At 37.6% G+C, this 25,527-nt stretch overlaps 1 protein-coding gene across 2 annotated transcripts in view; it reads left to right on the top strand.

Moving 5' to 3' along the window:
• The window catches only part of trpc5a (transient receptor potential cation channel, subfamily C, member 5a), a 91,906-nt gene that overhangs the window by 44,992 nt on the left and 21,387 nt on the right, over positions 1-25,527 (top strand). For both annotated transcript variants that reach the window (XM_067402955.1, XM_067402954.1), the window contains exons 4-6: positions 17,425-17,761; positions 19,497-19,636; positions 21,442-21,764. In XM_067402955.1, coding sequence (XP_067259056.1) covers positions 17,425-17,761; positions 19,497-19,636; positions 21,442-21,764 — 800 coding nt within the window. The remainder of the gene's footprint in view (positions 1-17,424; positions 17,762-19,496; positions 19,637-21,441; positions 21,765-25,527) is intronic.

Here is a 25,527-nt window from a genome sequence, read left to right as displayed (position 1 = left end):
CAGCGTTACTAACTGCGTTACTTTTTTTCAGTAACGAGTAATCAAACTAATTACTTTTTCTCCCGTTACAACGCCGTTACCGTTACTAAAAAAAAATGCTGTGTTACTATAATTGAGCTCACTGAAGCAGTTTTCATCCGAATATGGCTCTCTCTCCGCCATGGGACCTACCAAGTTTTTTCTTTGGTGTGTGTGTTGGGGTGGGACACATGCTAACTGATGATGATTGGTGTGTGACAATAGACCTGCAAAGCGTTTTGTTGTAAAGAAATAGTACAGGTTAGTCATACACAAATATAATTTTAAACGGATAATAATGTATGATGCTTTATGTGTCTGTGTCAGATCATGCAGGCAGAGCGCGAGCGCAAACCAGAATACCCTTTGTGACATGCTGGATCGAAAATATGTGAAATAGGTTTTTTCTAGTCGACTAGTAATTGTTCATTTAAGCCATTAGTTGACTAATCACATTTATATTAATTTAATTTTTTAAATACTGGAGAGAATAAACCATAATAATGAGCGTTTACGTAATATAGGCTATATAGCATTCAAGCCCACGCATAACGCTTGCCATAAAGAACCGGCAAAAGTAATGATTATAAATGTGACAAAAACAGCAAGGAGACATTTTAATTGTTTATTAATAAATGTAATGTTTTCTGAATCAGTGTCAGCTGGGAAGATGAAGTTGACATTGCTGACTCTCATCATCTCCGTGGACATGCCTAGAGAGAGAATGCACATATCTTTCCGAATACATAATCAGAGTAGCCTATTTCTTTTTGTTTTTAATTATTTAGTTTAAAAGGAAACATTTCAAGTTTTCTATAGATATATTTCTCATGTCTGTGAGGCAAGCAGCCTATACACCGAGTTTCAGTTCCTTTAGCCTATAAGACGCGCTCCAGTTCACGCGCAAGTGATCGTGCCGGCGCCTCCATGTCATGATTGTATTGTCTGCTATATTTGTTTCTTATTTATTAAATCCAGGCAATTGGTTGATGAAACATTGATTAAAATTAAGATACAATTTTTACAAAACGAAATTCACTTTAAAGAAAGGCTTTCTACAAAACAAAACTTAATCAAGTGGTCAAAATCATGTCTGACCCACTCCATCTCCCGATATATTGCGCATCTTATGATGTATTCTATCTTACTCATGCTGTTCACTTTTCATAATCAAATAGATACATAACATAGGCCTATTTAAACATAAATATGAAACTACATTTTATTTAATGGCTGGCAGCGGGTATAGTACAGTACAGAGAAATTTGATGTCGTGAGCAAGAGCGGAGCATGAGTGAGGAGTCGGATCAAGCATCATTTATTTTTAGACTTATATTTAATATTGGGGGCATCCAAGTTATTTAAAGTATAGCAATAGTTACTTTCCCTGGTAATTAGTTACTTTTATAATGATGTAACTCAGTTACTAACTCACTATTTGTGAGAAGTAACTAGTAACTATAACTAATTATTTGTTAAAGTAGCGTGCCCAACACTGGAAATTAAGTATAAGAGGGTTGGTTTTAAGCTTTGAATGATTAAATATAGTTTAAGTGGAGCAAATTGTAACACTCCTAATGCACAAGTTTTATTTTTCATTATTCTGTTTTTGTACTTTTATAACACAAGATGCTTTTCAGTTTTGTAGCCGATTGTGACCAAATACCTTTAGTTTTTTATCAGCCTTGCAAAAAAATATGACCTATGCAAGAGTGCGTTCTGATTACTGCTTAATACACTATAGGAGGCTGTTCTGTACCAACTACCTCAGGGGGGACTAAATGCCGTTAAGTGGAACGAACTGTAATTTGCACAACTGTCTGTTCGAAATAAATGAAAAGAAACCTAGAATTGTGGATGTTTTTTTGTTTTTTTTCAAACACTTTAGGGTCCAATTGTGCCAATTAAATGCATCAATAACTTCAATACCCTGCATTTATTAATCAGTCCACAAACAATTGTCATTTATTAATTTTAGCATGTTTTTCTGATGTTTGTTGTTTGCTTAATTATTAATCTTGGTCTGTTTACAAAGAGGAGCTGTTTGTGTAGATCAAAAACAACACGCCTACATTCAAATATGAATGGAAATGTACGTTTTTGTTAGTGAGCTACAGCCAAATTAAAGGAGAGTTATGTAGACTATTGCATTGTGGCCTATTCAGACCAATTCCCCATGGTGATCACACACAGTGTTCTTATCAAATGATATTTCTTTGATAAAGTATGTTGAAAATGTAAGGATATGGTAAAAGGTAGATATAGTGTTGTTATTTTTGCCTTTCAAAAGTTATTAATCTAGTCTTCAGTGTCACATGATCTTATAGAAATCATACTGATTTGCTGCTCAAGAAACATTTCTTATTATTATCAACATTATAAACAGTTGTGCTGCTTAATATTTTTGTAGAAACTGTATACATCATTTATTTGAAATAGAAATCTTTTGTAGCATTATATCACTTTTTTATAAACATAATGTATACTTGCTGAATAAGTGTTCATTTCTTTAAAAGAAAATCTTACTGACCCCAAACTTTTAAATATTAGTGCATATCTGTAGTTTTAGCAAAAATGATTTAGATATAGATATTTTATGAGGCCATGCATTCTTCATTTTTTCCTCTTTTGTTTTCTTGTTATCACAACTTAATTTTCTTGTGATAAATAAAGTGGTTTTTGTTACTGCCAAACCAAGAAAATAAGTATTGTATTTACATGTAAGAATATATAAAATATAAAGTCAGGGTCCTGAGAAAACAGTTTTTTGTTATGTTGAGATTATGAGTAAATGAAGTTGTAATCTTGACAAAAAAAATAAGAAAATAAAGCCATGTGAACACTGTTGCGGGGAAACTGTTGTGGTTGCACAGTCTGATTCAAAGATTCTTTGAATTTTCACTGGATCTGATGTGTGCTGTTGTGACATTTATGCATATTCTGCATCATCAGTTTCAGCAAGGCAAAATTATATCTTTCAACTTTTCTCCTAGTGTTAAATATACAACTGTTTATAGTATGTATCGATTAAACCACTTCACACCTCAGTGAGCATTTCAGCGTATAGTTGTGATTCAGCTGCATGATTTGGTAAATTAAAATCAATGGTTTTACAGTTCACAATCTGCTCTGGTCAATATCATTGTATTTATCTTGTGCTGTTGTGACATTCCTCATTAAATAATTAAAAAAACTGATCTGAACATTTTACGTCCAATTGTATTTTGAATTGTTCCTTGAAACATTTATTGCGGTTAGCTCGAAGTTGTTTTGTGTTTAGTGCACTGATTAAATATGAATTATGAGGGATTTCATCATATATATGGCTGAATTTTACATTAGGATTGCTTATAATTCAATTCAGAGCATTAAAGCGGTATTTACACAATGTACAGAGGAACATTGGGATCTTGTGCCATGTCATTTTGTGCCAGTGGGCACAGCTTACTAAAATACCCCTAAAGCAGCATTTCTGAGACCTGCGAGGACAGTGGCCCTGACATCTGCCAAGAGTTAGCGCTTTATCCATACTGTATCTCCAACAGCCCTTCCCACCTTTTTAAATTTGGTCTCCATCCTACTCTTATTCTGTCTCATCAAGATTCTCTTTGACTTTATTTTTTTTTTTCCCACAGCTATCCCCTCTGTGTCCTCCCCTCCGTGTTGTTTCTTTTAGTTCAGTACAAACAGCGACAGAAGATCTCCGTGGAAAGAGCTGGGAGCGATTAGTCTTCACTCCAGAGTCTTACACTTGCGTTTCTCTCACTTTTTCGCTGGCCTCCGCCTCCATCTCTTAATCTCTCCCTCTCATTGGTACTGTATCACTGGCAGCGGTTATTTTTATCTATTCTGTGGGTTTGCTGGTGAGTGAGTGTACAGGTTGTAGAAGTTCTCACTGGTGGATTGTACACTGGAGAACATGTCCTGATGATTCCTCACTCAGGAAATCAGGGGACGTGTTTACAGCTTGTTTGCTCAGGCGGTACAGCACTGGGATTATACTACTGACGTGTGTTAAACTGTTGTTTAGTAGAGCTTGGTTAGTAGAATAATAACCATAATATTGTTTTTGAGCATTTCTGTCATATTTGGGCACAATTTATGAGCATAAATCCTTAAAGACACATGACATCATTATTGGAGTTCAGTGGCTTTGTTATATTATGGTGGTGTATCAAACACACAACGAGGAAGAGTAAAGTTAAATAAGTCTTGATAATCCACAGGGAAAAACACAGAATCCAGAGCAGAACATGAACCAACACATCACTTACATCAAATGAGACCCGACAAAGACACACTAAGAGAACTGAACTGATATATACATACTAATGAACTCAAATGACAAACAGCTGTGATGATAATGATTAGTGTCCATGGAAACAGATTGTGGCGGGGAAACTCAAACAAAGAAGCATGTGACAGAAGAAACACAAAAAACTGACAGTTCAAGTGACATGTGGATGTGACATATCACCCCCTCCCGGAAAGGCGTGCCCTTGCGCCGTGGAGAGTAGATGGAGATGAAGAGGTGTAGATGTAGGAGGCGGTTTAGGAGGTGGACAGCCTACCGGGAGGCGGCAGGAAACAAAAGTCCAGGGTGGAGAGGATGGTGGAGTGATCCAGGGTGGAGCCTTGAGGCAGATGTTGCGTGCTGAGCCAGGCCACCGCTGAGACTGTGTCCCATGGCGGCAACGCAGGAGGGAGGAGCCATGAAGAGATGTTCACTGGCGCCACCATGGGGATGACTGGAGGCGACGGAGACACCGATGATGAAGCCAACCGCGAAGCCAGAGAGCCAATGTTGTGGAGGTACTCCGAAGATCTAGGTGGCCATGACATAGCCATAGTGAGGACCCACCGAGATGGTTGTAGAGATCCGGAGGGCTGAAGTCGAGCAGGAGCGACTGAGGGTGGAGGTGGAGCCTGAGGGAGGGAGGAGCTGGCTGAAGACGAAGGGGTGGAGGACCGGAGTGTAGTGACCGGCCCGTAAGTCCATGGTTTAGGTGTAGCGATGCCTGTCCCAGGCGGAGCCGACATACTAAGGGAGTCCTGCGAGGCTGAAAGTACAACGGTCTCTGCCAACATCAAGGGAGGAAGGAGCGGAGGAGTTGGGATGACAGATCGAGGAGGACCGGAGCGTGCAGAGGCAGAGGGCAGAGCCAAGGGCTTCTCACAGCCATGACGAGATGACTCCTGGAGGGCCCGAGGTGTTGCCTCACCACTGAGAGGAGGTGTTGAGGGACTGATGGGAGGCATCGATGATTGGACGACATGATTAGCTGGGGACTGGGGCAAAAACTGTAGAGCAGAGGAAAGTCCAAAACAGAGTCCAATGTGTGTTGGAGAGGTAGTGGATGAGGGAGGTTGAGAGGGAACACAGGAGACACAGGGCTGGACGGAACCAGCGGGGAGACGGACAGTTCAGGGCTGGGCAGATCCAAACAGTTTGAAACATAACAGACAGACTCAGGGGGTAACAGAGGGGATAACAAAACAACCTCTCCATCATCAAAAAAAAATTTCTCCCAGAGCGGTGGCCGAGCATTCACTCTCAGTGGTGGGGGGGGTGTGCGGTGCTCCATTCTGTCCCATCAAACTCCACTAAGACTCCCTCAGCGATGGTTGAGGCAGCTGGCTCACACACCTGGTCAGGCACGTGTCGCTCAGGCTCCGTGGCGATGTTCAGCTCGGTCACTCTTGTGTGCGCTGGCTTGTACATTGCGGCGAAGTGGCTCTCGTTGCCTGCGGTGGGCTCGGGCTGTCGATCCTCGCAGTCAGGGTGTTGTTGGCTGGGCACTGGGTAGCTAGTGGGGCTGGTGTCATTGTCGATGTCACAGGACACCAACACCCACTCAACGTATTCCATGAAACTCCCTTGACGCCCTTCCCCGGACAGCAGCGCTTTGGTGGCGGTGTTAAGGCCAGCATATAGGAAGTTGCAGAGGCTGCGGTCCGGGAAAGTTGTAGATGGTACGAGACGGATAAAATCCTCTAAATGTGCCTTGGGGGAGTGGTCCTTCTGCTCAAGGCAAAGCGGTTGCACAGAAAAAAAAAAAAGAATCCATGGTGCAGGAAAAAAACAAAAAACGTACACAAAAAAACATGGAAAAAACCAAACAAAACACTGATGACAAAAACACACTGCTACTGTTTTGGTTGGGTCTTCTGTTACGTAATGGTGGTGTATCAAACACACAACGTGCTTGATTAGTGTCCATGGAAACAGATTGTGGCGAGAAACACAAACAAACTGACAGTTCAAGTGACGTGTGGATGTGAGTTTACTCAAAAATGAAAATTCTGTCAAGAGTTTAAAGTTGCAGTGAAATGGCAGTGACAGACCTTTTTGAGATGTGGGCATCACACTAAAAAGTGGAGGCAGATGAAAACTAGAACCTATGAATTGGTCACAATAAGATCTATAACATGCATTTAGAAAATAGACAGGTTGAATTTTGAAGTCTCCGAATCAGAGATTTTCTCTTAAATGGATACATTTTCTGCCCAGTGTTTTACTTATTACTTTAGTTAATTTACTTGGTAAAATGTTATTTTACAGTGTCCTTGTTACACGTTACATGTTGTTGCTATAGTAATTACTATAGATTGTGCATAATTACATGCTACTAACCTTACACCACACCCTAATCCTAACCCTATAGTACATGTAGTTGATTATTATCTCTTAGTCTTTTATACAAGGATATCAGTAAGTGTAAAGTAAGCATAACCATTTACTTTAATCTTCTCAACCTGTCAATGTGCAATGCAAAAACACTTTTTTGTTGATTTAATAGATAAGCATTAACATAATTTGCAATTATTAGAAATAGTTCACAATTTTAGCTGTTGAGGAAGCTTGCTTTACCAGTTTTTCATAATGTAGAGAGTGTGTTAATTTATATGATAAATAAAATAAATCAGGAAATTAGATTAGGTAAAATAAACCCTGTGAATGAGTATATGTTCTCTTGATTGGTGCTTACATAAAAATGTAATAATTCTGATGTAATGTAAAAAGATTATTCTTGATTAATAACAGTGATTATAATTTTTGATCAAAATAATTGTGATTATCAGTTTAACCATTATCATGCAGCCCTAATTGCAAGTTGCAAATCATACTTAGTCTATTGGCTATTAAATATAATGGACTTTGATATGTCTCGCCATAACTTCATTGTTATATTGGAAATATATCAACACAAGAAAGAATTTAAACCTTAATGAAGGTAAACACCTTGTCAAATCCAGCTAAGAATATATTTAAAGATCTATCAAACATATCAACTTGACTCATGAAGATTAATTATGTAGCATGACATTGTCCAATTAGTCCTAACTGATTTCCTTGAAGGCAGAGGTTGGTCAATATTTGCTGTTTTGTGCTTAGTTAGTTGCCCTATGTAGGGGAAAAAATTATTTAAGCCAATCTTATTTCCATTAACATTTATTCTCTTTTCATTATAAAGATGTCATTGAGTGCTTATGATGAAATACAGTTAAATATTGCATGCAGTGGAAAAATATGAAATTATTATTTACTCCCCTGTTGTGCAAAGCAAGTAAGAATTGACATCATGATTTTGTCAGCTTTGGCTGGAGTGGCATCTGACACATCCTGGAGCCAGTGGTGCATTATCTGCTGGGTTGCTTATGCTCAGCTAAAAAGCGAATGACATTCTGCTAACAGTGTTTGTGATCTGTTGTTTGGAGCGCTGCCTGGACTTTACAGAATTGCAGTGGCACTGCAGCAACTGTGCAGCTGTGGGGACTGGAGAGGCTAAGTGAATTAGCATTTAAATCACATCTGACCTGAACTGTGCAAAATGAAATTGAGCAAGCTGAACGATTATTAGGGGAGGTTGAAGGAGAACCGCATGGTGGGGAGGGGCAGATTAGAAGCGTAGGATTTGAATAACTAATCTCCTCTAAGCTAGTATTGAAGCTAAGCTAACCCTAAAACGTGGTCAGTATGAACAACACCAAAAAAGTATTGATATAAAATCAGACCATTGCATTTTAAAAGGTGGTTGATTATGATTTAACTTTTTCAACTTTAAGTGTAATGTTGCTGTTAGAGCATAGACAAGTTACGATGTTCAAAGTTCAATGCAAAGGGAGATATTTTCTTTTAAAGGATTCTCTAAGGACTACAACAAACGGCTGGTAGGGACTACAGTGAGCTTCTTCCTGGTTTAAAATTTACATAAACCCTGCCCCCGGGAACATGCAATAAAGGGGGTGAGGCCATGTTGGGCTGCTTTAGAGAAGAGAAAGAGTTGTTGTAGTAGAGTGTTGTTGCCATGCCGTCATTTTACGCTGGAATGCTTCACAAACAAGGGTCAATTCAATGCTGGATTTGCACAAAATATTAACATGAAGCGCAAGCTGTTAAAGCTCCACCCTCTTCTGGAAAGGGGGCCGGGAGCAGCAGCTCATTTGCCTTTAAAGGGACACACACAAAAAACGGCATGTTTTTGCACACACCCAAAGAGGGGCAAAGTTGACAAGCTGTAATAAATGAACTGTGGGGTATTTTGAGCTGAAACTTCACAGACACATTCTGGGGACACCAGAGACTTGTATAACATCTTTAAAGGGGCATTTTAGGTCCCCTTTAAATAAGCACTTGCTGTATACCCAATATATTATTATATTATATTATATTATATTATATTGTATTATATTGTATTATATTGTATTATATTGTATTATATTAATTATATTATATTATATTATATTATATTATATTATATTATATTATATTATATTATATTATATTATATTATATTATATTATATTATATTATATTATATCATATTATATTATATTATGCAATGAAAGCTCATTAGTTTTTATTTTGAGGGCAAACCAAAATTATGTTTGAGAGAATAAATGATCTTCAAAATCCTTGTGTATCATATTTTAACATGCATTTTCTAAAAATTGATGATAAATAATGAAGCAGAGATTGCGTTAGTTGCTTCAGTAAGTGTTCATCTTGAGATATTACTAACAATATAAAGGTTATTCTTGCATTTATTTTTACTTTGTGTATCAAATATGATACCTTAGGATTTATAGGGGTAAAGGCAAATACCCGTAAGAGTACCGTGGAACTATCATGCTTTTTTGGACATGAAATATGAATGATCCATGGTATTCTTTAAATGCATACTGTGTCAACCATGCTACATAAATATGGCCATATACTGTGCCATGTTATACAATATATCATTAAATTACCATCTGATACCTTCACTGTACCACAGTATGTATTTGTTTGTTTGTTTGTTTGTTTGGACTGGCATTACTGTATGCATGTTTTAATGTTGCTGTTAGTAAGCTATTTCTTCAATTCAGATCTAGCATCACTGAAAGAAACATAATAAGGGGCACAAAATCTGTTATGTGAAAAAAGCAGCCAGTAATAGCTTACCTTCTTGTAGATTACTTTTTTCAAACATACTGTCTTCTGTTTTTGAGGAACTTACTCCAGTAGATGTAGCTGACATGCCAATAACTCATTCTAATGTGACTTAAAGTAGCCTGTAGCCTGTATCCACTGCCTTGTCAGGTCTGCAAGTTCCATTACTCAAATAAAGTCAAAGTGGCAGCTAAATAGTCCTTGTTCAGTAATCTAAAGGGAGAGCTTATGCACCTGAATAACCTTTAGTCCCTTCTACATATAACATATGGTTCATCTTTTCTTTCTGTATGAAGAGATGAGAAAAATCATACGTATTTTATGGACTTCAGGATTTTTTTGAACTGTAATATTTGCTATCGAGCCTCAAGACTGCTGAAAATCTTTGCCCTGTGTATAATGAGATTTTAATGACTGTTTTTCACAGATTTGAATAAAAACAATTATTGTATTGCACTGAAGATGAAAACGAAACACCATCCCGTCTCTCCCTCTCTCTAGCACTCTTTTATACTGCACTCTTTATAGTTTTGATTCACCTCCTACTTTATTGCCAGATACAGTATGCAATTTAGCTTATACTGAAAAACTCTGATGCGCAAAGCCTTTTTACAGCAGATGGTTTCAAAGGGATTTGGGAAGCATTGCACCCTTAAAGAGACAATTTCCTAGAATACAGTAGAGCCATTTTTAGAGATTAAGGAGATGCTGTGTGGGGGGTTTAGGGAACTTTAGGCACTGATCACAGTGCACTTTTGCAGTTTTTCTGTATATCTTTGAGATTGCAGTAAGGAAAACTGCAGTAAAGATGCTGTGTGGTGGCTACAGCAGAATATCACACTGATTTCTGCTGTGACAATCAATAATTTGGCGTAAACAACATGAAAGCATGGATCCATGCTGCCTGTATCAACGGTTCAGGCTGCTGCTGGTGGTGTATGGCGTGGGGCTATTTTCTTGGCACACTTTGGGCCCCTTAGTAGTACCAATTGAGCATAATTTAAACGCCACAGCTGTTGCTGGCCATGTCCATCACTTTATGACCACAGTGTACCCATCTTCTGATGACTGCTTCCTACAGAATAACCCATCTTGTCACAAAGCTCAAATCACCTCAAACTGGTTTCTTGAACAGCACCTTTTTGAATCTATTCCACAAAGAAATAAGGCAGTTCTGAAGACGAAAGGGGGTCCAACCTGGTACTAGAAAGTACCGATTAAAGTGGCCAGTAAGTCTATATTGCAATGAAGTTGCTTTTAAACGTAGGGTAGGCAATTTCAGAGTGGCTAGCAATAGCAAGCTAGCTTTGAAAGTGTAAGAGTGGTTCTTAAAATTAGTCGAAGGTCTGTACTGATACAGACAAGAATGCAACACTAAAAGCAGATAATATATATAGTTCTGTCATGACAACTCTGGGAGAGATTGGCATGGTAATTGATCTGCTGCTGCAGAGCAAGTACAGAGACTTGCTACTGCCAATGCATTCACAGACATTGCTGTGAGCATGTGAGACATGCTGCTGCTGCACATACAACATAAAATAAACCCTGTAGCAGATCTATACAGGTGGAGCTGGGGAAGGTGGAGGATTTCTGAAAGTGCACTGCAGACTGCTAACAGCAAACAATGCCAAGTATTTGAATGTTGAGCAGCAAGCTCATTGTCCGCTGATACCAATCAGCTGCACTGATGGTAATGATGTGATTGCTACTTTTAAAAGGAGAAAATTTACTATATTAGTTATTGTTGATACTGAATGCTGTTTGTCTTAACCCTTTCAATATTCTAACTGACCCCTCAGGGTGAGTTTTTTTAAGGCAACTGTTATTTAAAATATTTGCCCTTATTGTTTCCATAGCAATGCATCATGCGTGTTACGTACGCTGAACGTAGCCACAATAACACTGTACGACAGATAGATCTCTATTATTGTTTTTCCTTTTTTATTTAAAATATTCACAAACTTGCTTACCATGTCATCAACTATCTGATATTCTGATTCTCAAATATGTGTAAGTGAGTGTGTTTTGTCGTTTAAAAACTTTTATAAATGATCTTTATCTTGATCTATAACGTGAGATGGGCGCCGCCATCTTAGTTTCCCCCGCAGTTTGCAGAGCCCTGTCTGTCGGATTTACGGCAGGTGAATTGTCTCCCGAAATATATGCAAGTAAGTGGCTGGTGAACTAGAAGAATAATAGAGGAAACTTTATAGTTACTTTGGCCCATTATGTGTGTTTGATATGAATAAATGTCGGCAAATTATATTTGAATGGATTGTTATTGCTGCTTCCACTGATGTCTGACATCAGTGTGTATTTTATAAACTCTAAATGTATTGTTTTACTGGTGCTTATGTGTATTTAAATGTCTGAAACCTTAAAAAAAAAACATTATGTGGCTCAAAACACTGCATAGTTGTGATATATGACAAGAGCTGAGCACATCCGTCTCGCAGCCAAAGCGCGAAAGCACAGTTTGAATCTGGCAGTTATGTGACGCCGCTAAGCGTTCTAAATCCTATATGTGGGACCGTACTCTCAGGGCCACAGAAATAAAAATTCCATATTCCAAACGCACAAAGGGTTCATTACAACTTTACAATATTCTGGTATATTAAAGAAAATATGACCCATAATACAAAAGCTTTGAGTTCACAATCATGATTTGTCCATTTTGTTGTAAATTACTGGCTGATGAGAGCGTTAAACCACTGAAATTCAATTATCATAAAATAATAGATATTGAAAATGAAGACTTTTGAGTATTTTGAATCCCTCTAGTTGTCAGATGTTAGTAAAACATGTTCATAATTAATGTGATAATCTTCACCTGTTGCACACTTGAATGAACTTGAGGAGAGCTGAGTTCATACTTCCACTAAAAATCACCTTGTGGCCAAAAATGGGTCAGAAAAGTCAGATCTAAAAAAAGTGTAACAAAATTTGTTTGTGGATACTGTTTTGATATTTTGTTATCAAATGCATTCATACTTTTTTCATCGTCCAAATACTGTTGGGGCCACGGTCATATCATGCAGGTCAAATTCATATTATGCAGGTGTGCACAACTTTAGTGGAAGTTAATGTATTCTTTGACTCTGCATTAGAGTCAGTTACTCTTCAAGAGTGAGCCTGCCTAAACTCTTTGCATTATCAGAGCTGGAGATCAATCCTCATTAGCATACTGCTCCCTAGCAACCAGAACACGAACAGGACATCTGTTGTTCTGTAATCGCTTCTGTCAAACAAGGCAAAAGAACAACAGATTACATCATTACCCGGCCCTCTGTTCACCTTTTGACCTGTCTTATGAAGGTCACTCAGTGTAAACCTACAAACTAATAGTGTTGATTCATCCAACTTGATTCTTTTGAATCTGTTCACCAAAAAGATTCATTCACTGAACTTTCTTTTGCTTAAATCATTATGCCAATAGGTGGACCAGCAATTATGGTATTTCAGTTTTGAGTAATCATTTTATCATTTTCGAAACACTACCATTTAATTTATTAAAGTGCATATCGTTGCAGTGATTCACAATCTAAAACAACAAATACTGTGAATAAAAAAACAAATTTTTAAGCACCATAAGCATTTTCTACACAAATTAAAACAAAGCAAATCTTTTTTTTTTTTTTTTTTTTTCAATCTATAGAAAAAGACAATAGACTAATAAACAGTGACAGTGAGGGAAAACTGTTAAAGGGGTAGTTCACCCAAAAATTTAAATTCTGTCATTAATTACTCATGTCGTTCCATACCCGTAAGACCTTCGCTCATCTTCGGAACAGAAATTAAGATATTTTTTTCGTAAAATCCGATGGCTCAATGAAATCTGAATTGCCAGCAAGACAATTAACTCTTTCAATGCCCAGAAAGCTACTAAAGACATATTTAAAACAGTTCATGTGACTACAGTAGTTTAACCTTAATGTTATGAAGCGACAAGAATAATTTTTGTGTGCCAAAAAAAACAACAAAAAAACTTTATTCCACAATATCTAGTGATGGGCAATTTCAAAACACTGCTTCATGAAGCTTCAAAGCTTTATGAATCTTTTGTTTCTAATCAGTGGTTCTGAGTGTGTATCAAACTGCCAAAGTCATGCCCCCAATGGTGAATCATTGAAATTTCTAAACACTTATCACATAACGAAGCCTCGTTTACTGAAATTATGTGACTTTGGCAGTTTGATACACACTCCGAACCACTGATTCGAAACAAAAGATTTGTAAAGCTTCGAAGCTTCATGAAGCAGTGTTTTGAAATCGCCCATCACTAGATATTGTTGAATAAAGTCATTATTTCGTTTTTTTGGTGCACAAAAAGTATTCTTTTCACTTCATAACATTAAGGTTGAACCACTGTAGTCACATGAACTGTTTAAATACGTCTTTAGTAGCTTTCTGGGCATTGAAAGTGTTAATTATCTTGCTGTCAATGCAGGCCTCACTGAGCCAACGGATTTTATCAATAATATCTTAATTTGTGTTCCGAAGATGAACGAAGATCTCACAGGTGTGAAACAACATGAGGGTGAGTAATTAATGACAGAATTTTCATTTTGGGGTGAATTAACCCTTTAAGGTGCGATCACATCAATGTCATCAAAACTGATAACTATCATCAATTATAGTATAGCAATGTATGAAGCACAGCTCACACAGAAGTCACTTTCACATCAAGCAGCTTTCTGTTAGTCAATGTGGCGAATTTGTGTGACCAACTTGAAAATACGCTAAATCTGCTTTGGAAATCTTTCGCCCTCACACGTGAATTCCAATTGGAATGACCATGAAATGTCGCTGAGCAAGAGTAAATAATACATTTTCAATAGGCTACACTCAGTTGACGTTATTTTTATTGTGAATGGACATCATTCATTTATCCACATCCATAAAGTGAAGATTATTCTATGTGTATTCTAGTAAAACTGGTCTTCATTGCACTTTCTTTTGTCTCCTTGCCGAATTGAATGAACAGCGTCTTCTTCCATTCAATCATTGAACGAAAGGAAGCATGTTCAATCTGTTAACAAACTATTACTCGTTGTTAAAGTAGCTTCTTGCTAGAAAAGCTATCATGTTACAGTTCTGAAAAATGTAGTTGGGTTAGTAGCATCACTACTTTTAGTTAGTTAGTTAATCCCCATGACTGCATGGAAGTAAGCGAGAACGACTCATTCAGTTCATTCATATCAGAGTTGACAGAAACACAGCAAACTCATCCATCTTTACAGTAATACAGTTTCATTTATCTTCAACACAGTGTTGCAGTATATATGTACTCCATCCCTGCTTCAGGACCGTTTTCACAGGTCAGAATACAAGATGCCATTTATTTACTTGCAAGCCATGTGTTGTAAGTCATTACTACAGTCTGTAGCGGTGCATGCTGGCTGGGATGTTATCAGTCTCATTTCATGGACAGGTTGAGGAATGGTGTTGTTAACTAAAGGGCCGCCTGAAGGTTAGGGATCATATTGATAGATGAAGAAGGGATTTAGCTTATTGCTGTAGTGTTACTCTCACACAACGGACGAAATACCAGCAAGTCAGGTGTGAGGAAATGGCCCATCCTCCCGAACTGTTCATTATAAAATAAAACCTGAAGGAAATTACTGTCCTATCTCCTTTCGCACACCTCTTTGTTAAATTCACTCTTGTGTGCCTTTTAACTCTTTTCCACATCCCCTCCCTGGGGTTCGGGTGCTTCTATTAACTTACTTCATTAAGTGGAGGTTGATTGTCTTTTCCTACAGGATCTTTTGTGATATATGTAATGAGGTTGAGTGAGGGGGTTGTGGGAAACCAATGATTGGCTATGGGTTTAGTGGATATTCAGAGGGGCACAGCTGGTTCAGAAGCCATTGCTTTTTCTCAGGCTTGCCATAGAAACTCTCAACAATGGAAACTTTTAAAACTGAGAAAGAGTTGTTACTCATCTATCATGCAGTGTTGTCATCCCACGCAGCATTTTCCATTACAGCCACTAGATAACTTATCACAAATGTGCTATGAAATATGAGGCGAGTCAGTTCTTGGCTCGCTTCATTTCAAAGCAGATGTTTCTGAGGACGTTCTCTTACAAGCAAGTCTCCTACAGCACTGCACTAAACTGGTAATTAGCTTTGTTTACATTCTAAAGAAGAGCTTTTCCATTCATCCTTCACTTCCTCCTTTGAGAATGATTGAGAATAATGATGCTTTTTGCATCGTGTATTTCTATTTATTTTCATCGTTATTTTTTAAGAATGTCCAGGCCAGTCTTTTTAATATAAGTGATTGATATGGGGCTTTCAAAATGACAAAAAGTCAAGTTTTTCAGTGATTAATGGCTTACATTTGGATCTGTTCCTTAAACAAAGTTATAAAATGGCTTTAAGGGTGCTTTCACATTTGGTTCGATTGCCTGGTCCAAACCCGAGTTCGATTGCTGCCCCCATTGGATTGTGTTTACATTATATTATTTAAATCCAAACTGCAGTGCATTTGCATCATCAAAGCAGCAGCTATTTTACCCCTGTTGAATGGTAACGATGACGCAGGAGAAGGCAGCAAAATGCACAGAGTTTCTCACCTCACTTTTTAGATCTTTTGGTTTTGTTTCCATCGGCACATAACAGCACTTGCGTCTGTCTGCCGCGAATGTACTGAAAATGTTCTAAAGAACACGGGAGTTTTAAACACACAGTTTAATCAAATCATGCATTTTTAATAGCGGTTCACTTCCGCGATAGTACGATTGCATTCATAACAGCATCAAACCGTACTTGAGTTTGCATGAACCATACTCCAGACCACACTTTTTACGAGGACTCTGGTACGGTTCGCGGGTGCGCACTCGAGTTCAGAAATCATCCGAGTTCACATCATCCAAACGAACCGAACTCTGACATCAATCGAACCTGGGTGCGCACCAAAAGTGCTAGTGGGAAAGCACTCTAAAAGACTCTGAATGTAGCAAGTACATCATATGTACCTATTTATGACACTTTTATGGTGCTTTTGTGTCCTATTTGACGCTTGAAAGCTTCAGCCCCCTTTCTTTGTCTTTGTCGGTTTGTCTTCACGTTCCCACATTCATATTCAGCTGCAAACCATGAGTGACATTTCAGAGCTAAATGTGTTAACACGCATGGTTCAATCAACAACAAATGCAGAGAAATGAATCACTGTATTGGTCTGTTTTTTTAAAGCGAGCCATGTTTAAGCAATAAATGCACATAGATTTATAATTTTTATAGATATAGGTAGTTACTTTCATTTTTGGGGGGTACTTCTGTATAATGTCTGATTTGTGAACAAACTGCTGGTTTAATTTTAATAATTTGTTTAAACCTATTCTCAACATATTTGTAAAGCATTTGACAGTAAATGTGCAATTTGAGTGTAAAAACTAAGTTTATTGAAGTATTTACATAGGTAAGATGCATCATTAATCATAAATGTGAGTAAATAGAGTACCCATTAAAAGTTTACACCATGAGTGTTGCATTTTTAAGTTCAGCTTAAGACCACATATTGCACTTAACCTTGTTCCATTCTGTTGCTGTCTTCTTTCTTTCTTTCTTTCTTTCTTTCTTTCTTTCTTTCTTTCTTTCTTTCTTTCTTTCTTTCTTTCTTTCTTTCTTTCTTTCTTTCTTTCTTTCTTTCTTTCGAGACTTGAATGCATCCTGTGAATGTCCAATAAGAAACAAATCTGTTTTTGGGTCTGGTGAACCCCAATTATACAGGTTTTCCTTAAGATCAGCTAGTCAACTAGTCATCCCACCACCGCACCAACAAGTGGATTGTGAAAATATGTAGTTTTACCCATCTGTAGGATAGATGAAAGATTACTCATTCTTGTCAGAGTGAATAATGTTCTTTTTTCTCCCAGTTAATTGGTCCTTCTGCGTATGGTTGCCATTATGCATGAGCATTTACAAATCATTTAAAATCCATTTACAAATCTCTTTTTTTTCCAGTTTGTGGCACAGCCAAACTGTCAGCAGCTCTTGGCCACACTATGGTATGACGGCTTTCCTGGCTGGCGGCGCCGTCACTGGGCAGTTAAGCTTGTCATGTGTTTCATTATCGGCCTTCTCTTCCCTGTCTTCTCGCTGATCTACCTGCTGGCTCCAAAAAGCACGCTGGGACTCTTCATCAAAAAACCCTTCATCAAATTTATCTGCCATACGGCCTCCTACCTCACCTTCCTCTTCCTCCTCCTCTTGGCCTCACAGCACATTGCACGCACCAACCTACACATGCAGGGCCCTCCGCCCACTGTGGTGGAGTGGATGATACTACCTTGGGTGCTGGGTGAGTATTATTGTGTGTGTGATGGGGCTGTAGGTTGTTTAGCTTGTAAAAATGTTGTTAAATAGTAATGAAATATTTATGAAATTGCATATTTATAGTGTGTGCAAGCTGTATTGATATTCCTTAAATATTCTGGTCAGAGATTTTTACAGAACTTTAATAAAAGTTGCAAGTATAATTAATCAATAACAATTAATAACAGTATACTGTTAAAATTATATTAATCCCAACGTATAGTGCTTTCAACTTTTTTGTAGATTAGATGGTCCCACTTTATATTAGGTGTCTTTAGTACTTACATTTAAATTAATCGTTTGATACAATGCACTTATTGTGTACATACATGTTTTTACATTGTACTTGTATTTTTAAAAATACCTGCATGTAATTACAGCTGTAATTAATCTCTGTAATTAGGGCCTGAGCACCGATGGTGTGAGGACCCTTTTGTAATTGTTCAGTCTTCTTCTCCAGAATGAATTGCATTTTTGAGGGCCTAAACATGCTCAAGAACTCATGAAACTTTGCACACACGTCAGAAGTGGTGAAAATTTACATCTGATATGGGTTTCACAATTAGGCATGGCAAAATGGCTCGATAGCGCCACCAACAAAATTTTAATTAAGTGCCCTTAACGCTACGTTTCACGTAAAAGTATAAAATTTGGTAGACACATGTAACAGCCCAATACCTACAAAAAAGTCCCTGCGTGCAAAATCTGTAAACCCAACAGGAAGTGAGATATTTTGAATTTTCTCTGCAAAATTTTTGCAGTTTTTGCCATTTCCAGAAGTTGTACTTTAACAAACTCCTCCTAGAGCTTTAATCAGACCAACATCATATTTGGTCTGTCTAATCTAAAGGCCTTTGTGATGTTGAATTGCGAAGATCTTGAGTTTTCATTGAAGGGCGTGTCCATGGCAGCCTGACAAAATCTGATGTTTCGCCATGAAACAGGAAGCTAGTCATAGCGCCTCATAGCGCCTCGTGCGGACAACAGAAAATGTCGCACTGTGATTCACTCCCAGAAACACATTTGCATATGCCATGAAGTACTTGATGGAATGTCTGTTGGGGGACCATCAAAATAAAGAGCTGGCAGATATTAAGCAGACAGTCTACTAATACTCTAATGACAGTTGGTTGACATGTAGTTGCAAAGTTACTTACACTTAGTTCGAATGTCTAAAGTGGACCATTGAAATAAAGGCCCCTATCATGCATCCCACGCAATGCGACGCCTGGCGCGACGCAAGTGTTTTTTTGTTTTTTTTGCTAGTTTCAGCCCGACGCAGTTATCATTTTCACGTCCAGCGCCCACATTGTTTAAATTACAAATGCACTCATGCCCATCTGTTCGCCCATGGGTGTGCTGGTCTGAAAACGATGTGTTTAGGCGCATTGTTGGCGTGTTGCTATTTTGAGGCAACTAAAAAGGTATTTAAACTGACTCCTCAGGTTGAGAGTGTCTATATTCCACCATGTAAATATTAATCTGCCATGGTGTAAGTGGTCCTGGCTTTTAAATGGAATGGGAGATGACACTCTGATTGGTTTATTGCACATTACGTCCAAAAAACACCCATGACTCATTAAGAGACTATGTACAACCCTTTTCGACCATGCACCTATATATATCCAGTTATTTCTAATGATAAATTAAAATATTTTCCAATAACCTATATATTGTGCATCCCAAGTTTATTCCTTTATGTTTGTGTGTTTTGCTCATAGGCTTCATATGGGCTGAGATTAAGGAGATGTGGGATGGAGGTTTTAATGAGTACGTCCATGACTGGTGGAACCTGATGGACTTTGCTATGAATTCTCTCTATTTGGCCACTATTTCTTTAAAGATCGTTGCTTATGTCAAGGTGAGCCCCTCTCTTAATTGTTTCACTCTCAGTTCAGTCATCTTCGCTCATACTCGAATGCACGCGAGCACATGCACGCAGACACACTCCAGACTTCATGACCATCTGCAGCTGTGTTAGTCACCCTGCATCGAAGGGGTTCCAGCCCACACGAGTCCCTTACAGTGTGTGTTTGTGCATACATGTGTGAGATGATAAATCCAATGGTCCAAGCCATTTAATTTATGCTCTGTTTTGCATTTGGACATGTTCTCAAGAAATGCATTTAAAGCTAAAAATGTTTGTGTGAATGTTCCTGGCTACCATGTATTATTATCATTTTATAGTATGATTCAAAACACGGGAATAGAGGGTGAATATTTTTATTCTGTTAATATTGTGGTCTCAGTCTCAGTATAGAGCAGAATTTAAAGAGCTCAGCCATGCCTTGCACTGAAAAGCCAGCCTTATTTCTCTGCCCACTGAAACATGGAATTGAAGGATGGAACTGAGGGAAAAAGATGTCTTGTTCCACCCTCAAGTGAAGTTATGCAAGGCAAAAGCTCAGGAAATGTCTATGAACCTGTTAGACCTTTGACTCAACTGCCTGGAAAAGCCTGAGGCATATCCAAAACAAAATCTAATGGAAGAACTTCCTCAGTATAGTTGCCGTATTAAACTTTTCCATTTTTTTTTTGTATCAGATCATTTCAAAACATTCTGGAGACAATTCACTAATGATTTGAACTTGTTGATAGTTTTGTGTGATTTGCATCTGTTGTCTGTATTGTTACAGCACCTGATTTACTCAAGGAATTATGCAAATCAGGTAATGGTTCAAACACACCCACAAAATTAGTGTTGATTGCAAGTTGCATTGCAGTTTTTACTTTGCAGTGCTTCACCACTACAATCTAGGCCGGAATCGACTTCTTAAACTGCCAAAATTTTGCTCGAATACACAGCACGTCTGTATATAGTTATCATACTCTTCTCCATCTTTTGATCAACATTTTGATGAATTACCACTGCCACGATCACTAGAAAATGTACACAAACATCCCTTTTAAATACAATTACCGTCAGCTTCTGTAGGTGGTAATAGCGCAGCGTTAACTGCATCAGGCAAATAAGCCAATCCATTCATGTTCGTGAATCCGATCCATTGAGCCACATTTGCATAAAAAGGAGGCTTATTTGCCCAGAAACAAATGACAGTGACTTGGCAATGAATTTTAATATGCATGATGCAGCGCTTAAACCAGTGCATTTAGCACCTGGTTATGTTGGACTGTGGGTGTTACAGTATGTGAATAAGGCTAAAAATGGACTCTACACAAATATGCAAACACTTGGCCAACCAACTGCAAGCATGTTCCCATTGTACATACACTACTGTTCAAAAAAATATCAAGCAGGGCAACCATTTTTCCACACTGATAATAATAAGAGATGTTTCTTGAACTCTAAATCAGCATATTAGAAATGATTTCCGAAGGATCATGTGACATTGATGACTGTTGAAAATTCAGCTTTGCTATCACAGGAATAAATGACATTTTAAAATATTAAATAGAAAATAGTTATAAAAATAGAAAACTGTTATTACTGTTTTTCCCATATTTTTGACTAAATAAATGCAGACTTGGTGAGCCTAAGATTTCTTTCAAAAATCTTTCCAACCCCAAACATTTGAATGGCAGTGTATTTAACATGCATTCTTGCAGTGCTATTGCATCATGTTTGCGTAGCTAAAACCCCTCTAAGTTCTAATGCTGAAACAAAATCATGACATAATGTTCTGAATGATTTTATCTTCTCTCCAGTATAACAGTTCTCGTCCACGAGAGGAATGGGAGATGTGGCATCCGACTTTAATCGCCGAGGCTTTGTTTGCCATCGCTAACATCTTCAGCTCGCTTCGGCTCATCTCCCTCTTCACGGCCAACTCTCACCTGGGCCCGCTGCAGATTTCTCTGGGCCGCATGCTGCTGGACATCCTCAAGTTCCTCTTCATCTACTGTCTAGTGCTGCTGGCCTTTGCCAATGGACTCAACCAGCTTTACTTCTACTACGAGACAGAGGCGGCAGACGAACCCAACCACTGCAAGGGGATCCGCTGCGAGAAACAGAATAATGCATTCTCTACGTGAGTTTCTCAGCTTTTCTCAGCTGACTGGGCTAGCAAATTTCTTTATCCCTCCCTTTGCCATCCGTTTGTTGTGTTATTTTGTTCTTTTAGTTCTTTAGTGAATCAGTTTGTTTGGATGGTTAATTTAAATGAATCAGTTAAAAACACAGTCACAGATTAATTATTGCCCCTGCACTGACTCCTGTACAGCATTTTACTTCTTTTTGAAGTGATATACAAAATAGAGTTCTTGTTTTTATTACAAAAATTTAGCAAAATAATATATTTCTTAAATACTGGGGTTCATCGATATGTTATGTGCTGGTCATAATAATTAGAATATCATGAAAAAGGTAATTTTTTTTATTGTAAATTATTTTTAAAAATGAAACTTTAATTCTAAATTCCCTACATGTAAAGTAAAACATTTCAATTTTTTTGTTTTTTGTTTTTTTTTAATTTTGATGATTAGAGCGTACAGCTCATGAAAGTCCAAAATCCAGTATCTCAAAATATTAGAATATTTCCTAAGATCATTAAAAAAATGGATTCTCAAAACAGAAAGTTCAAGTTCTTTAAAGTGTGTTCATTTGTACACTCAATACTTGGTCAGCAGCACATACTGTAATACAGCAAATGACTTGCTCCTAGCACAAATTACAGCATCAGTGAAGTGTGGCATGGAAGTGATCAGCCTGTGGCACTGCTGAGGCACTATTGAGCCTTCTGATCATCTGTATATTGTTGGATCGACTGTTTCTCATCTTTCTCTTGAAAATATCCCATAGATTCAGGGGTCATGCATGTTGGCTGGCCAATAAAGCACAGTAATATCATGGATATTGGAAGTGTTTTTTGCACTGTGGGCAGGTGCTAAAGTCCTGCTGGAAAAGGAAATCAGCATCTCCATAAAGCTTGTCAGCAGATAGAAGCATAAAGTGCTCCAAAATCTCCTGGAAGATGGCTGTATTGACTTTGCACTTGATAAAACACAATGGACCAACACCAGCAGTCGTCACGGCCCCCCAAATCATTACTAACTTCAGAAACTTCACACTAAACTTCAAGCAGCTTGGATTCTGTGCCTCTCCATTCTTCCTTCAGACTCTGGGACCATGATTTCAACATGAAATGCAAAATTTACTTTTATCTGAAAAGAGGACTTTCGACCACTGTTCACTGTCCAGTTCTTTTTCTCCTTAGCCCAGGTAAGATGCTTCTGATGTTGTTTCTGTTTCAGAAGTGGCTTGGTAGTCCTTTTCCTGAAGATGTCTGAGTGTGGTGACTCTTGATGCGCTGACTCCGGCTTCATTTGACTCATTGTGAAGCTCTCCCAAGTGTCTGAATAGACTTTACTATACAGTATTCTCAAGCTTGCAGTCATCCCTGTTGCTTGTGCACCTTTGCCTACCCAATTTCTTCCTTCTAGTCAACTTTGCATTTAATATGCTTTGATACATCACTCTGTAAACAGCCACCACATTCAGTAATGACCTTCTGTCACTTACTCTCTTTGTGGAGGGTGTCAATGATTGTCTCCTGGACCATTGCCATGTCAGCAGTCTTCCCCATTAGTGTGGTTTCAAAGAACAAGAGATACCTGGAATTTATACTGTAGGGATGGTCATTTAATGACTCTCAAATGTAAATATTCTAATATTTTGAGATACTGGTTTTTGGACTTTCATGAGCCGTACGCTCTAATCAACAAATAAAAAAAATAAAATAAAAAAACTTTTGAAATGTTTTACTTTACATGTAGGGAATCTAGTATAAATGAAAGTTTCATTTTTTTAAATCATTTACAATAAAAAAATGAACTTTTTCATGATATTCTAATTATATGACCAGCACCTGTATAAACTGAGAGGTTTTCTAATTTTTTTTTTGTGGTATTTAGTGTAAATTTACTGTTATGTATCATATGATGTTTAGTGCTGTCAAAATTAGTGCGTTTTAATGTGATTAATTTTTTTTTCAGTTAAAAATATTTAACGCAACTAATGCAGCATCCGTTTTTTCCGTCAGCAGCCTAATAAACCAGTTGCTGTGATGTCTGTCATTAATGTTAATCAAAAAACAAAGGTAACAGAAAAAAATGTAGTTTTAATCTGTATTTAATTTATAATTTATGCAGTGCAGACTGTTTGATAACTTCAGTTTCTGTATATTTCCTACCCGTTAGACAGGTAGGAGGGCTACAGGTAAATATGACATTTATTATAATGAGTTTATGTGATTTTTTTTTTTAAGTTCACTTAATTTAAAAGTTATTTTTTAAAGCCTAATAAATGTTGAAATTGATAGCTTTCAGTTATACTGTAATGCTGAATGTCTATATTGTTTCATAGAGACATCAGTACCAATATTAGTATCAGTGATACTGGCCTTCATTCATAAAAAGATGCCATTAAACAAATGTTTAAAATATTCTGTCTTTAAGTTGTTTCTGATTGACAGCACTAATATATTGGATATATGAAGTTAATAATGTAGTTATTTTCTACATTTTATTAGCACTATGTAGTCAAAATGGTACTTTGACTGTTGTTGAACAATTTTAAAGTGTTAGTAGACTGAAGGAAGTTTTCTTAACACTGTTTGTTTACAACATACATTCATCCTTCCCTGCACTGCAGCTCCAGGTCAGCCTCAGTCAGTGCTGATTGGGCAACGCTGATACTGCTTCTGAATATTCATCAAGACCTCTTGCTTTTCCAGTGATTTGTTGATCAATGACACACAGATAACCGCACAATCATCCATCGCTGCACAATAATGCAGGTTCAAGAATCACCTCATGAATATTTATGAGAGCAAACGTTGAGAAAGAAGGAGATAAATCTGTGCTGTGTCTCTCAGAAAACTGCCTCTGCTCTGTGAAACATAAACACCTGAATCATAAAAAACCTGAGCATGTTGTTGTATCGTCTGGGGATTTTCTTGCATTTCCATCAGAATTCTGTTTTTTTGCCTGCAGCTGCATATGAGCTGTATGTGGCATTACCACACTGAGATATCAAATCCCTCAACCCATATCACATCTGAAGCAGCAAAAGCTCCTTGAGGCTTCCTGTGGTGTTTTCTGAGGTTCAGTCACATAGACTCTCATTCACAGATTAAAGTCTTTGACATCCCATACGGCTTGGGCCTTTCAAAGAGACACGTTTTATTAATCTGTAGTTTTTTTTTGGTTATCCAGTAAAACTTGCACTATTAGCATTCTTTATTCTTTTTTTGAGACCATATTGGGAAAAAAAATAACAATTTGCCAATAGGGCAAGAAAAATAAACTTGATTTCAGATATATTCTCTTAAAAGAAATGAAAACTTGAAAGTCTAAAAAAGGTGCAAAAACTGAAATTTTTCTTTTAAATGAGCGTTTTTATCAGGCTCCTATGTTTAAGTTCAGTAATTTCACTTGAATGGCAATGCAAAGGTTTTTAGTTATTGAAATGCCTTATTTTCAAAAATGTCACTTTAATCAATTCATTGGTATTTAATAAATTTGATCGTCTTTTACTGCAAAAGTAAACAGTTGCAAAATCACTAGAGATAAAGTTATGTCCGTTTCAGTCAGAGTTACAGCAGCACTTGAAACACTCTTGTGTTTACATGCTACTTGCGAAATCCTGTCATTGCCACTGTATTTACTTCAGTCTTAGAATGGGCAGAATTATGAGATTGACAAAATTTCCGTTTGCCAATGACTGAAACTACCACAGGTTCATCCATTTCATCATACTCCTCCATCTTGTTTAGTTAAAAATCTCTTTAAAGG

Source organism: Chanodichthys erythropterus, chromosome 12, assembly GCF_024489055.1.
Source record: "Chanodichthys erythropterus isolate Z2021 chromosome 12, ASM2448905v1, whole genome shotgun sequence".
NCBI classification, from domain to species: domain Eukaryota; kingdom Metazoa; phylum Chordata; class Actinopteri; order Cypriniformes; family Xenocyprididae; genus Chanodichthys; species Chanodichthys erythropterus.
This window is presented reverse-complemented; position numbering and strand designations above follow the sequence as displayed.